Here is a 12,028-nt window from a genome sequence, read left to right as displayed (position 1 = left end):
CGCTGGTCGCACATTAGAGTGTCCGTCGCGGCATCGGCATCGGACTGCCTGGCCTGTTGATTTGCAGCCAGAGACGAAATAGAGGAGGGCGAAGTGAAATAGGAGAGTAGTTGTACAAGGAGAAAAGAATCGAGAAATGGATCAAGCCGGGCAAAGTTGAGTTGAGCGCTGAAGAATTGCGACGAGAGCTACGCTGCTGCATCCAGCTGGAGCTGCTCCATCCATGGCTGAGGTACCTACCTGCCTTAAGCCGGTAAGGTGCGACTGGTCATCGTCCACGTGCCTGCTGATATTTGGGGGTACCTCCCGCAGTACTTCGCATAGCTCCGGCCGGTGCTCAGGCTCACACTCAGTTCCATCTCACCCAGCCTCTCACTCACCACCTCTCACATCTCACTTGAGCCCTCTCACTTCAACCCCGGCAATCACATGCAAATTCACAACCCAGACCGTAGACGCCCCAAGCTCCCATCCCTCCTCCATTCATCCATCCCCGGGTAACACCAGGGAGGCAAGCTACTGATCCACTATTCATCCCAGCTGCAACTCATCCCGCATGGATAGTCGTGAGCATGCATGATGGGTTCTAGTGCAAGACTCAAGTCCGGATAACAAATGGCCGATACTTAAGGTAACCTCCTAACTGAACTGCGGATCAACATCCCAATCTCATCGCCACCATCTTCACTCACAAGCTACGGTACCACGTTCTTGAAACTCTCCCTCATACGTGTTTTCAACTATGTAATATCAATTTGTGCTATAATTCTCAATCAAGCAGGCATGCGCCTGATACCGCTCAACTAACAACACATCTCCGTCTCAATACCAGCGGAAAGCTCTCCCACAACTAACAATCCCCAACGTTTTCCTTGTCCCAAAACTCCCGAATCACTATACCGAGCGACTAAGCAGCATCGCTTTCCGCCTCGGAATATCCCATATCTCTTGCGAAAGCCAGTCTAACAGCCGATAACCGAGCCCGTATTGCGGTTCACGGTCAATGAGAAAAGAGAAGGGAAAAAAAAAAACCAAGAGCCTAAACCCCATGACGCCGTTTAGTCGGACATACGCAACACCGACCGCTCTTGGGTTCCTCAACCGCAGTAGTATCTCATTTCAATACAGGTGCTGCATGTCTGGATTCTTTCCCGACAGCCATTTGTAGAACTTGGTTGCTTGTAGCTTTGCTCCGCGTTGGCTGCCCGTCAACGAGTTGGCCTCAAACACCAGCTTCTGCTCAACCTTCTCGCCCTTCTCCGTCTTAAGCTCCAACTGTACTGTCGTTCCCGCCATCTTTGCTGCCTTGACCAGACTAGCATCCACAACGGCCTCCATGCCGTCTTCTTGCTTGCTTCGCATGATGCTGCTCGATTCGTCCTCGGCGTGGAAGCGCAGGAATTTTCCCGGCTGCACCCAGTGCTGACTGCCCTGGTGAAACTCTGACACGTCGATAAAGTTCTCGACATCTCTCTTGCCTCCTAGAGCAGGAGACGCCGCTGCACTTCGGTCGATGAGAGGCGATTGAAGCGCCGCAGGTGTGACCCGAGGTGACTCCGATGCCCGAACTGCACGCCACTGCTCACTGTTGACCAAGCTGGCATGCGTCAACACCTTGGGAGTGCTACTACCCGACGCAGTGCCGTTGCTCGTGCTGATGACCACCGTCTGCTTGATCGCCCCTCGTTCCTGGTCATCGTGAGCACTGCTGCTGCTCATGCTCGCGATGCTCATGCGAGGATCAGGTCGACGAGCAGCGCTCTCGCCGCTGGCCGCGCTAGCGCTCCGCGGGGGCTGAGGAAACGGGCCGTTCAACGCCGGCGACGGTGCCTCTTTGATACTCTTCGTCGAAAGTGCGGGCGAAGGCTGCTGGCTAGCCCTCGTCATTTGATCGAGATGAACACCTTGACTGGGCTTCTGAGGCAATGGGTGTCGGAGTGGCGCTGGCTCAATAGCGCCTGGGGACGACTTGGATGGTAGAGGCCGACGGGCTGCATTTTCAGAGCCGGCTGTGTCGTTGACCAAGTCTGCAATTTGCAGCTTGGGGCTTACACGGGGAACTTCCTTGTTGAGGTTTGGCGATTTGGAAGCAGCCTTCATCGCGCTCTGGGCCAAGCTTGCCATTGATGCTTGGTCCATCGGAGACTGGTTCTCGCTGTCTTGCCGGGGCTTTGCATCCTCTACCGCCGGATGCGCGCTATCTTGAGCATTTGGTCTCTGAGAAGCTTTACTCCCCGCAATCTCAGTAAGTGCAGGCCGCTCAGTTGCCGATATAACCGTCGTCTGGCTCGAGCCTGGTGATACGGTGCTCACAGGCGCGCTGCCATCAGGTTGAGGAGCGGAATTGGGAACTGAGGTCGGCCTGTTCACAGCAATCTCTGCGGATGCTGACTGAGGTGTCGCGGGGGTTCCCAGGGCGACCGCAACACGTCCTCCATTGGTGTGCGCAGTGACGGGTGTCGCGTTCTCCTTGCTATCGATTTGATCCTTGGACGGCGTTACTTGGACAGCATCGTCCATTGCCACATCATCCCTATCGACCACCGTCTTCTCTTTCTTGGCCGACAGACGAGTGCCAGCAGCAGCTCCAGATCTCCCCGTCATCCAACCATTCTCGCTCAGCCGCGACGTAGGCCGCACCTCCTGAGTGCTCCGCCTGAGAGGCTGCTGAGGCGTAGTTGGGCCCTCGTCGATATCCGCCATGTCGTCATCTGAATCCTGGCCATTTCGGCGCTTCGGTTCCACGTAGTCTTCGTCATCCGAATCGTCAGCTGGAGGAGGATTGTCGCCAAAGTCGTACATGTCAACATCGGGTACAGGGTCCGAGTCCGATGCCGAAGCAAACGACGGCAGCTTCGCGGGAATTGTCCCCGTCGTCGCCGTCTCTGTCGTCGACTCCAATTCTGCTCCTGCCGGTGATTGACTTGCCTGCACATGGGCCAGCATGGCCTCGAACGAGTCGTACCCACGGATCTCAGCATACTTTTTTCTCGCGTTGTTGGCCGGGTCCAAGGGATCGGTGGATCGGTCAGGGTCGTCAAGCAGCAAAGGCTTCAGAATGAATTTAACGCCAAGCCAACCCAATCTGGTGTTGCCATTCTTTTCAAACCACAGAACGGGGACATCCCTATCCAACTCACGCGGCTCGCCATCTCCGTAACCAGGCGCCCAGCCACCAATTCCTTCGTCGTTGTACGTATAGCACGTAGGCCTGATCTTCCTGTCGCAAAGCTGTGTGTCGCTGAGCCAGCCATCCCATCCGCACATCTTCAAGGATGTCCAGCCCAGTATCATAACGATGTAGAGCTTGTTGCTCCTTGGCCATTTTGCGTGGTAAATATCACCCGGAATTGGATTCATAATGTGATCCCCACCACGTTGCTGCTTCTCCTCCTGTGATCTCGATTCCAACTTCGTTTGGTAAGGTCCCGCGCTATTGGGGGTTGCCTGGAATGATGAATCGGAAACTGAAGGGTCCCTGACAGGAGCCATCGTGTGAGCGGCCGATTGTCGTTTGCCACCGGATTTCGGGCCGTGCAGCTGGTTCAGGGGCTTGTAACCATTTTCGAAAGCAAGGCGGACACATTCGTTGTTCATTGCAGCGAGCTCCTCCGTACAATCCATGACGTGGAATCCGATAGTTTCGACCGCCAACTTGTGCTCCTTCTTCTGATGACCATGGGAAGCGCCGTGGAGGTGCTTGGCTGCCGCTGCGAGTGCATTCTGCTTGAAATGCACACCGTGTTCGTCGCATCGCAGAATATAGAAAACGTCCTCAAATTTGACGATGTTGTGCTTGTATTCCGCTTTGCCGTCCTGGTAAACTTCGGCAAAGGTGATCGTCCTGGGAGCTATTGACTGTGGCGTATCAGTTCTTGCGCGCTTCGGATCTGCATCTCTAGATGACATGTCGCTGGCATCCGACTTCCTCTTGGCCATCTTATGGCTGTCAGAGTGGGAGTCTACAGAATGTCTCAACCCATCTTCCGCTCGTAACATGGCGCCTTGCGCAAAATTTCTCCCATCACTCGCCTGTAGTCTATCCACGCGAGAACCCATGGGGCCAGCATTCATGGGCGGCAGAGGTACCCGGTTACTACGATCGGCGAGGTTGTGCTGAGTGCCATTGACAGGCTGTCCAGACCCGGCTCTCGGAGGGCCGTAATGATTGCTACCCAATGTAGGAACATGTGGTTGCGAAGGAAGCACCCGAGGGGCACCGTTTGTCACCGGGTTATTGACTGGCCGATTCGGGTGATACAAGGCTGAAGTTCGAGGTGAGACCTGCTGCTGGCCAGGTTGGTTATGGTGAATCCAGGCCTGTCCTTGAGTTGGGTGGCCCTGGTTGACCTGCTGTGACTGGCGACTTTGGTGGTCGAGTTGAGACGGCATCGGGGCCGAGCTGCCGTGGCCGGGCATTCCGTTTGTCGGCCGCTGCTGAATAGGCTGATTTGGCACCATGGGGCCTTGTGGTAGGGGCTGACGTGCCTGCTGGGGAGGTGTGCTCATCGGCATGGTTGAAGGCGAGCCGCGCCCAGCTGGACCAACGCGCGCGCCAACAATCTGAGCCGACGGGTTTGTTGGCGTACGTCCCAGCATGCCAGCGTTTGGGGGATAACCGGTGTTGCGTATAGAGTAGTTGCCGGGCACGGGGAAACCTATGTGATGTTCTCGAAGAGCGTCTGCTTCGCGTCTTGCGCGGTCCTTTTCCTCGACATCACGCCTTTGCTGACAGGCGGCATATCGATGGGATCGAAGTTCGTGCTGATACTTTTGAAGGAGCTCGCGAGCTTTCTGTGGCAAATTTAATGTGTCGGCGAAACGGGCCTCCTCGTCGAGATCGTGGCAGGCGTCACGCTGCTGCTGGGTGAATTTGGCGTTTACATTCTCCTTTTCAGCCTCAAAGCGGGCTTTGAGCGCTTCGAACTCTGCAAACCAGCGTTTACGATCTTGGTCTAGATCCGATTGACCATTTTGCGATATGGTCGCAGTGGAAGATGAGATACTCGCCATGACGACAAGATGGAGTTTGCTGTACGAGGATTAGTGTCTGTCTCGTCCGGTCGGCAGAAGTTTTAATCAAGGTCTCTGCTGATAGTAGGTTGACCGACTGACTCAGTTTGGACGACCCATGCCCGAGACTCGGCCACTACAAGAACCTATTTCAAACATGGCATTAGATACTGCATTTCAAGATATGTCAACCCTGCGGGTCAACGGCATTACGCAAGAAGAAGGTGGTATATCGGTCATGTCAGTACCTCTGTGTGAGTAGGGTCGAATGGAGTATTATCCACTCAATGACCACAATGAAGTAGTCTACCCAGAGAGTTTTCCTATGCGATTCGTAATCCGCGAAACGAAGGACGGATAATGTCGATGATTAGTCACTTAGTCAGGGTGGAACTCTTGACTAGAGCTTGCAGACGGATGCGATGTCCTTTGCAACGGCAGCAGGGAGGTGATCCGTAAAGCAGTATGCCGCAGAGGGCTCGGGCGATGAGACTCGAAGACGACTCTGAGACAAAGGGAATCGTGAGATGAAGAGTCGACAAAAGGCAAAGAGAAAAAAGGTGATGGGGCCTCGCTCGGTGTGTAGTCGTTAAGATGAAAGGGACTTTGGCGTTGGTAGGCAGGCAGCGTAGGCAGGTGCGGCGGTGGTAGCGAGAAGTCCGGTCGTGGGTGGAGTTGTGTAGGTGGCAAGTCAACGACGTCTGCCTATTGGGATTGCCTGTATGGATAGTTCATACGGACACCTGCTCGGTCCCGGTTAGGATAAGTTGCCAGGCAGAAATAGAGTGAAAATGAATTAGATCCAGATCCCAGATGCAGAGATGCGGGACCCCTCGTCTATCGGTATGGTGGTGATCGAAAATAGAACTGGGAGCTGTCAAGGGCGCCAGTACTTGCCACTTGGAAAGGTGAAGTCGTTTGGACCGGGGGGTGTGGGAAGGCGCAGAGTTTGGGTGTGTGGGAGGTGAAGAAAAGATGAAAGAAACGGGGGCGCGTGGTCGGTAAGAAGGCGGTAGAAGGATGACAAACAACAAAGGGTAAGAAGGAAGATGCAAACAGCGAGTGACTGTGAAGGTGAAGGCGAAGGTGACCAGCGATGACTGGTGATGGATGGATCTGGATGATGAATGACGGACAAATATGTTGGGTAAGATGGGTCAAGGTAAAGAAAGAAAGGCAAGGTAAGGTACCTTAAGGTGAATACTACCTAGGTAGGTACCTCGAGGTGAGGCGAGGTAAAGGATGGGAAGGTACGGATATGGGGAGGGCAGGTATGGAAGGGCAAGGAGTGGAAAGAAAGGAAGGAGGGAAATTAGTCCATTGTTTTGGGAAAGAGCAAATGCTGTTGGGCCTGCCAGTGAATGGCATTACTACTACATAATAACCGCCAGCTAACGTAGAATGACAGGTGCGCCTCTGCCGCCCGTTGCTTCCTCTCGAGTCTTATCATGCCATCATAGACAAGGTGAGGAAGGGCCAACCAGACCGGGGAGTAAAGGTAAGGTAGGGTAATGTAGGTAAGGACTGTAAGGCAAAGTGAGGGTAAAGGGAGAGACTGCGTACAATACCTTACTGGGTAGATAGGTACCCGGTAAGGCAAGGTAAAGCAATGGGAACCGCTCAGCGCCAAGTACGTACCTGACTTGCTTGCTGTTCTACTGATCCTCTGAGGTATTGGCAATCAGCCAGAGCCCGTGCCAACCGACAAGAGAGAGAAAGTACGATCCTACTTTCTGTACAACAAGCGAGGTGTCCAAATTATCCCTACGATTGAAGACTCATAGGGGGGAGGGAGATGGGTGTACGGTGTCTAAGCAGGAGTGTGTAGCAAGACAAGTGGAATGAGGATGGGCCGAGAAGAATGATGAATACTTTAAAGAAGAAAAAAGCAAGACCAGCATACCGTGTGGAAGTACCCGTATCCGTAGGCGGAGTGCTCATTTGGTGGCTACTTGTACCAGACCAAGCTAGACTAGAGACAGCTGGAGTAAGGTACGTCTGACTGGGCTAGAGTGTGCATGTGTCGTGAGATAGATAATCTGAGAGAGCGTGTGTGAGGTGTGTTGTGTGTCAAGCACATGCAAGCTGTTTCTGGGGGGAGGGGCTTTTTTGGTTTATCAGCGCCTAGGTACTTTGCGCCGTACGGATACCTCTTACGGATACAGGAAATTGAATTATTGTCTGTCTCTTTTTTTTTTCTCTGCTCCTCCGCTTGCCTTTAAGGAAAGAGAGACATTGCTCTCTCAGACCCGGCTGGGATTGGACGACCCTACGGCCAAGCGTCTTGGAGGGATCGGTACGTATCTGCTAAGTTCTTAACCCTTTTCCAGGCCACCTCACCTTCCATTCACTTTGAGTTGCTGACACAAGGTACCAGGGTACGTACTACGTACACTTTTCTATGGCTGACCGCGTATCTTAAGTCCGCGCATCTCTCTCTCTTCACTCTCATCATCACTCCTGGTAGGTACCTAGGTGCATCGGTATTGGTCTCACTCTCACTCGCTCTCTGCCTCTCCATTTCTCAAACACTATTCTCTTCTCGCACTCTGATTACCTGAATCTCACGCAATGGAGCCATCCGCCGCTGCCCACCATTCATCGGAAAACCTATTCTGAAATGGACGTAGCGTTCCGAAGGGCGGGTACCCCCGTCACAGAAGCTGCAGAGGTACATGCTTCACAGGCTCCCACTCACTCATTAAGGTACCTTACGAAGTACGGACGGTAAGGCGTACCAATCCATCCCTCCTCAACCGCGTATCCGTTATAATACCTTACCATACGAAGGTACGGAGCACTCGTACGCCCATGCCTAGCCTTAGCTACAGTGTTCCTATTACACTCGTGGCACGGTAGGCTGAATCCGTACCTAAGCTCCCCTTCAGCTCAGCGCCACGCCCACTCATTTCCAAGCCCGCTTCTCCAAAGACATCTAAACACAGTCATTCACTGATGGTTCAACTTCCAATGAGTCCCAACTCATCCCAATCCAGCTCAAAAGTATTGGACTGTGGCCGTGGCCTTCGCCTCGTAGTGTATTACACGTATCCGATTAGCCGAACATGTCCTCACCATTGGGCATCTCATCGCATTAGGGTCCTCCTCAGCGAGGGCCCCCAAAACACGCCAATTCGCTGCTCTCAAACGCCGTCGGGCTCATACTTCCATGTTCCACCCCCCGACTTCCGAGTCCTTAATGATTATCTCCGGACCCGTTCATCCTTCTCGCTCTCGTGAAGGCAAGGCAGAAAAACTTTCAAGACACAAAAGATTGCCATCGATCCATCATCCCCGTGCCTCTAGCCTCTCAGTCGTCCCCCCCTCCCCCTCTCATACACCCGGGGACCCACCACCATCACCACACCATTGATCCCTTAAAGAGGGGGGAAAGCGAACCTGCTGCTCGCTTCTCACTGCTCGCTCGCTACAGGTCTCCATGGGTTCCATGGGCTCCAGCCTCCAAGCAGACGGGAGCAATCCGCACGGCATCTGTTTTGCGCCAAATCCCCGTATCACCCTGCGCCCCGCGCCCCTGGCAGGCTATGGCCAATGGCCGCCATGCTCCCATGATTATGTAGTTGGTGTATTACGGATACTCCGTTGTCCGTACTTTACCAGCTTACCATTGACCATCACCGTCACCAGTAAGTATTCGTACCCTGGCCTTGCGGCTTGCCATGCGTGCCATGCTATATGAATGACCACCCTAGTCGCTCACTTGCACTGCTCAGTGCTCACCTCCTCCTTATCTCATCTCACCTCACTTCACCTCATCTCATCTCATCACACGAGTGTGAGAACGTACATCACCGCCGCTCTTAACCTAACCGGCTTTACGAGGAAGCCGAAGCCTCGGATCGATGCGCAGCCACCTCACCCATCTTTTTCCGACTCTTCTCAAACACATTGGACTAAAAGACTGCATGGCAAAGTCTGGGCATGACTCTCCCACCGGTCTGACAGAACGTAATTCAGACTCAATCAGACCCTCACTGGCTAGTACTCCGTATCTCCGCGTACTCTACAGCCTAACTGGACCCGTGACTTGGCACCACTTGCAAGGCAGGGCATGGGTATATCGCGCCGTCATACAGTCCATAATAGCGTCTTTCATTGGTCTACCATTGAGCATTTTTGGTAATTTTCGCCCGGCGTCCCACGCGACTCATCACGGACCCCCTGCCAAACTATTACTTTCCTGGCGCATTTGCACTTTCACCGGGACATTGGATCAGCCTGTAAAGGCCGGGAGACGTTAGGTCGATCGGCATCGTGATCAGGGCCGTCGAACATTGGCTTGCTTGCACCTTGTTTCCCGCCCGCTTACGGAGTACAGCTTACCTTATTCCTCTGGGTAGTTCCCGAGATCCGCGTACCTTACTACTTCATACAAAGTACACGTTTTCACCCTCGGCTTGTCTTTCATCTAGCCTCTAGGTACTCCGTAGCTATGTTAACACGAACCGTGGTACAAAATATTCGTACAGCGCACGCACTAGGCGGTGGCACACACCCGACACCTGCCAACCACTCCCTCGTCCATGTTGCAGTTCAGTCGAGAGAGTTGCGGATTCAAATTCTTAGATGATGCCGCTATTCCAAGACGGACCATAATTCCGCGTAGTCCAACTCAAAACATGCCTTTTTATAATTTATCCCACTCGAAACCGCTCGCTCGCCGTGTCCGCGGCCCGCGTGGGATCTTGTCCGTGGATCCAATTACAACTTGAACCCCCCTTTCCCGGAAATGTATGCACGCACCATGGACCAAACCATGCGCTGCCGGCTGCCGTAGAGATCTATACCACGGACCCGTCGCCGTGCTTTTCCTTTCCACGGCTATCTTATCACAGTAGAGCGTAATTTGACTTTTTGGCTTCCTCTCTAGCCATACGGAGTACATACGTACCACCTGATATTATGACCTTCTGCCCCCCCCCCCCCCCGGCGCCGTTCACCCTCGATTGTGAGCCGAACACACACACAGAGGAACATGGGCAAAATCAACTGATACTTGCGGGCCCCTTCTTGGCGTCGGACTGAATGCGCACTCACCTCACAGGCGCACCGGTGGCGCAAACGCCCAACCAACCAAACTAACACAGAATGCTTGCAATGCTTGTTGACGTCCTTACCGAATGAAGAAACTATTTCCACGATCCACCACCACTCAAAACCAAGCTTCAGGCACGCACACATCCTCCCAATCTGTCCAACTGTCCAACTTACTCCCGTAGCCCGTTTGCCTGCATCGTAAATTGTTAGCCCTTCTCAAACATTAAACTGCTTCCGGCGCCCCATTGTCCGTCTCAATGATTACTTATTGGTCCTTAAGCTACATAACCCGTTCCGCACAGTCATAAACTCTCTCTTGACAGGTCATTACTTTAGCCTTTCCATGCCTCCTCAAAGCCGCCTCACGATACCGATACCTACCTACCTGGCTCGGTATTCGTAGCAAAACTCTGCGCAACCCAGTGCAACTTCGTCCAGCTGAACCATATTGCTCCCCCGTTATCCGCCCTCTTGTCTATTTCTGTGACTCAATCACAATCTGGTGCAACTCTAATATCTACTGCGGACGGTCAGTCCGATATACCCTTACGCACCCGCCATTATTCATGCAACTAGGTGATAGAGTGTGCGCGCTCCGCAGTGCCTCTATTCAATGCAGCCAACGAGCGTTCGGTATTCGGAATCCGTGTGACCGTAGAGGTCCTGTCAGACATCAAACTACAACAATCGGTGGCTGTGGTTTGGATTTGCGTTCCTGAGACCTGAGTGAGCCGTGCATACCTACCGAGATACGTGTATCCCTGAGGCGTATCCGTACATTCCCCCCAATAGTACAACTGGCATGCAGAGCTTGACTCAAATGACGCCATTCACATCATGGATTACACATCCATAGTCAAGCATGACAGAAATCACGGAGGCAGAAAGCAACCAAAGGTGGAGGAATGAAAGTCCGGACAGCCCGGCCTCCTGCAGTTCATCGGCCGCAAGGAAGGACCCCTCCATAGTAGCCGAGACTTCGTAATGTCGTACAAATCCGAGAATGGCATCCCCTTCAATATCGGTATCCCACAATATGGGGCCCAATCAAGGATCTTTTTTTGCGAAAGCGAACAACTCTGTAACTTTGAAGGGACCCGTGCCTCTACTGTACAAGTTTGGGGCGAACCAGTCCCCTCTAGGCTCTAGCATTTCTCTAACGCCCTGTCCAACGCAAGGTCACACACACGCACACACAGCCGAACGACGGAATTCGGTCTCCACAACCCATATTGTTTTTATGCTACCTGTAACACTAACAACCTTCTGGAATGGGTGCTGGAGGCACAGAATGACTAATGAGACCGTACGCCCCTACCTCGGGAGAGGTAATCCGTAGGTCGACCATCTACTCCGTAGGGCATTCTTCTTATTATCACCGCCAGGCCAATCAAGCTTTTGGTTCATTTCACGTCTCGGCATCTTTACCTAAGTATCCATACGAACACATAAACGTCAGTGTATCAATTGCAGGGCCAAGTCTTACAAACACTATACCCATTTGCGCCCAATCCCAGCCCGCCACGCATGTAATCAGTAATGGGAAGGATGCCCGCCACACTTTCGCATTCATAGCAGCTCATGTGCCTCATTCCTACCGCCAGGCGGCAAAGCAATAGGCTATACGGGAATACAAGCTATTGCTAGCTTGGGATGGAAGGATGCTCTGATTTGCCGTCTCCTTCTCAGCCTGCATTGCGCCATCGATACCTACAGCCGCACTATCGGCCTGTCAAGTTGCGCATCATGCGAGTCTGAGTCAGTGAGAGCGTATGCTTAGCGAGTTCTACGCCTCTTGTGCACCATACAGGAACGTTGATGACTATCTAGATGTTTGAGCCTGCCTGTCTTGGTAGGTACCAGATTGAGACTGTCGTATCAGTACGGATACTGGGGCCTGATTTGATATCGTAGACGTAGAGTTGTGTTGAAACACCTGGCCTACACTATAGCTTCT

General features: G+C 53.0%; 1 protein-coding gene across 1 annotated transcript; it reads right to left on the bottom strand.

Moving 5' to 3' along the window:
• Positions 1–1,119: 1,119 nt before the first annotated feature.
• CABS01_07013 (uncharacterized protein) lies at positions 1,120–5,013 on the bottom strand (the record flags this gene model as incomplete). The annotated part of the gene is made up of 1 exon (XM_060540377.1): positions 1,120–5,013. The coding sequence occupies one exon, from the start codon at positions 5,011–5,013 to the stop codon at positions 1,120–1,122; it is 3,894 nt and encodes a 1,297-aa protein (XP_060403262.1).
• Between the last annotated feature and the right edge of the window lie 7,015 nt (positions 5,014–12,028).

The sequence above is a fragment of the Colletotrichum abscissum genome (genome assembly GCF_030869225.1).
Source record: "Colletotrichum abscissum strain IMI 504890 chromosome Unknown Scaffold_15.1, whole genome shotgun sequence".
NCBI lineage: Eukaryota > Fungi > Ascomycota > Sordariomycetes > Glomerellales > Glomerellaceae > Colletotrichum > Colletotrichum abscissum.
Note: the sequence above shows the minus strand (reverse complement) of the source record. Positions and strands in the feature narration are given on the sequence as shown.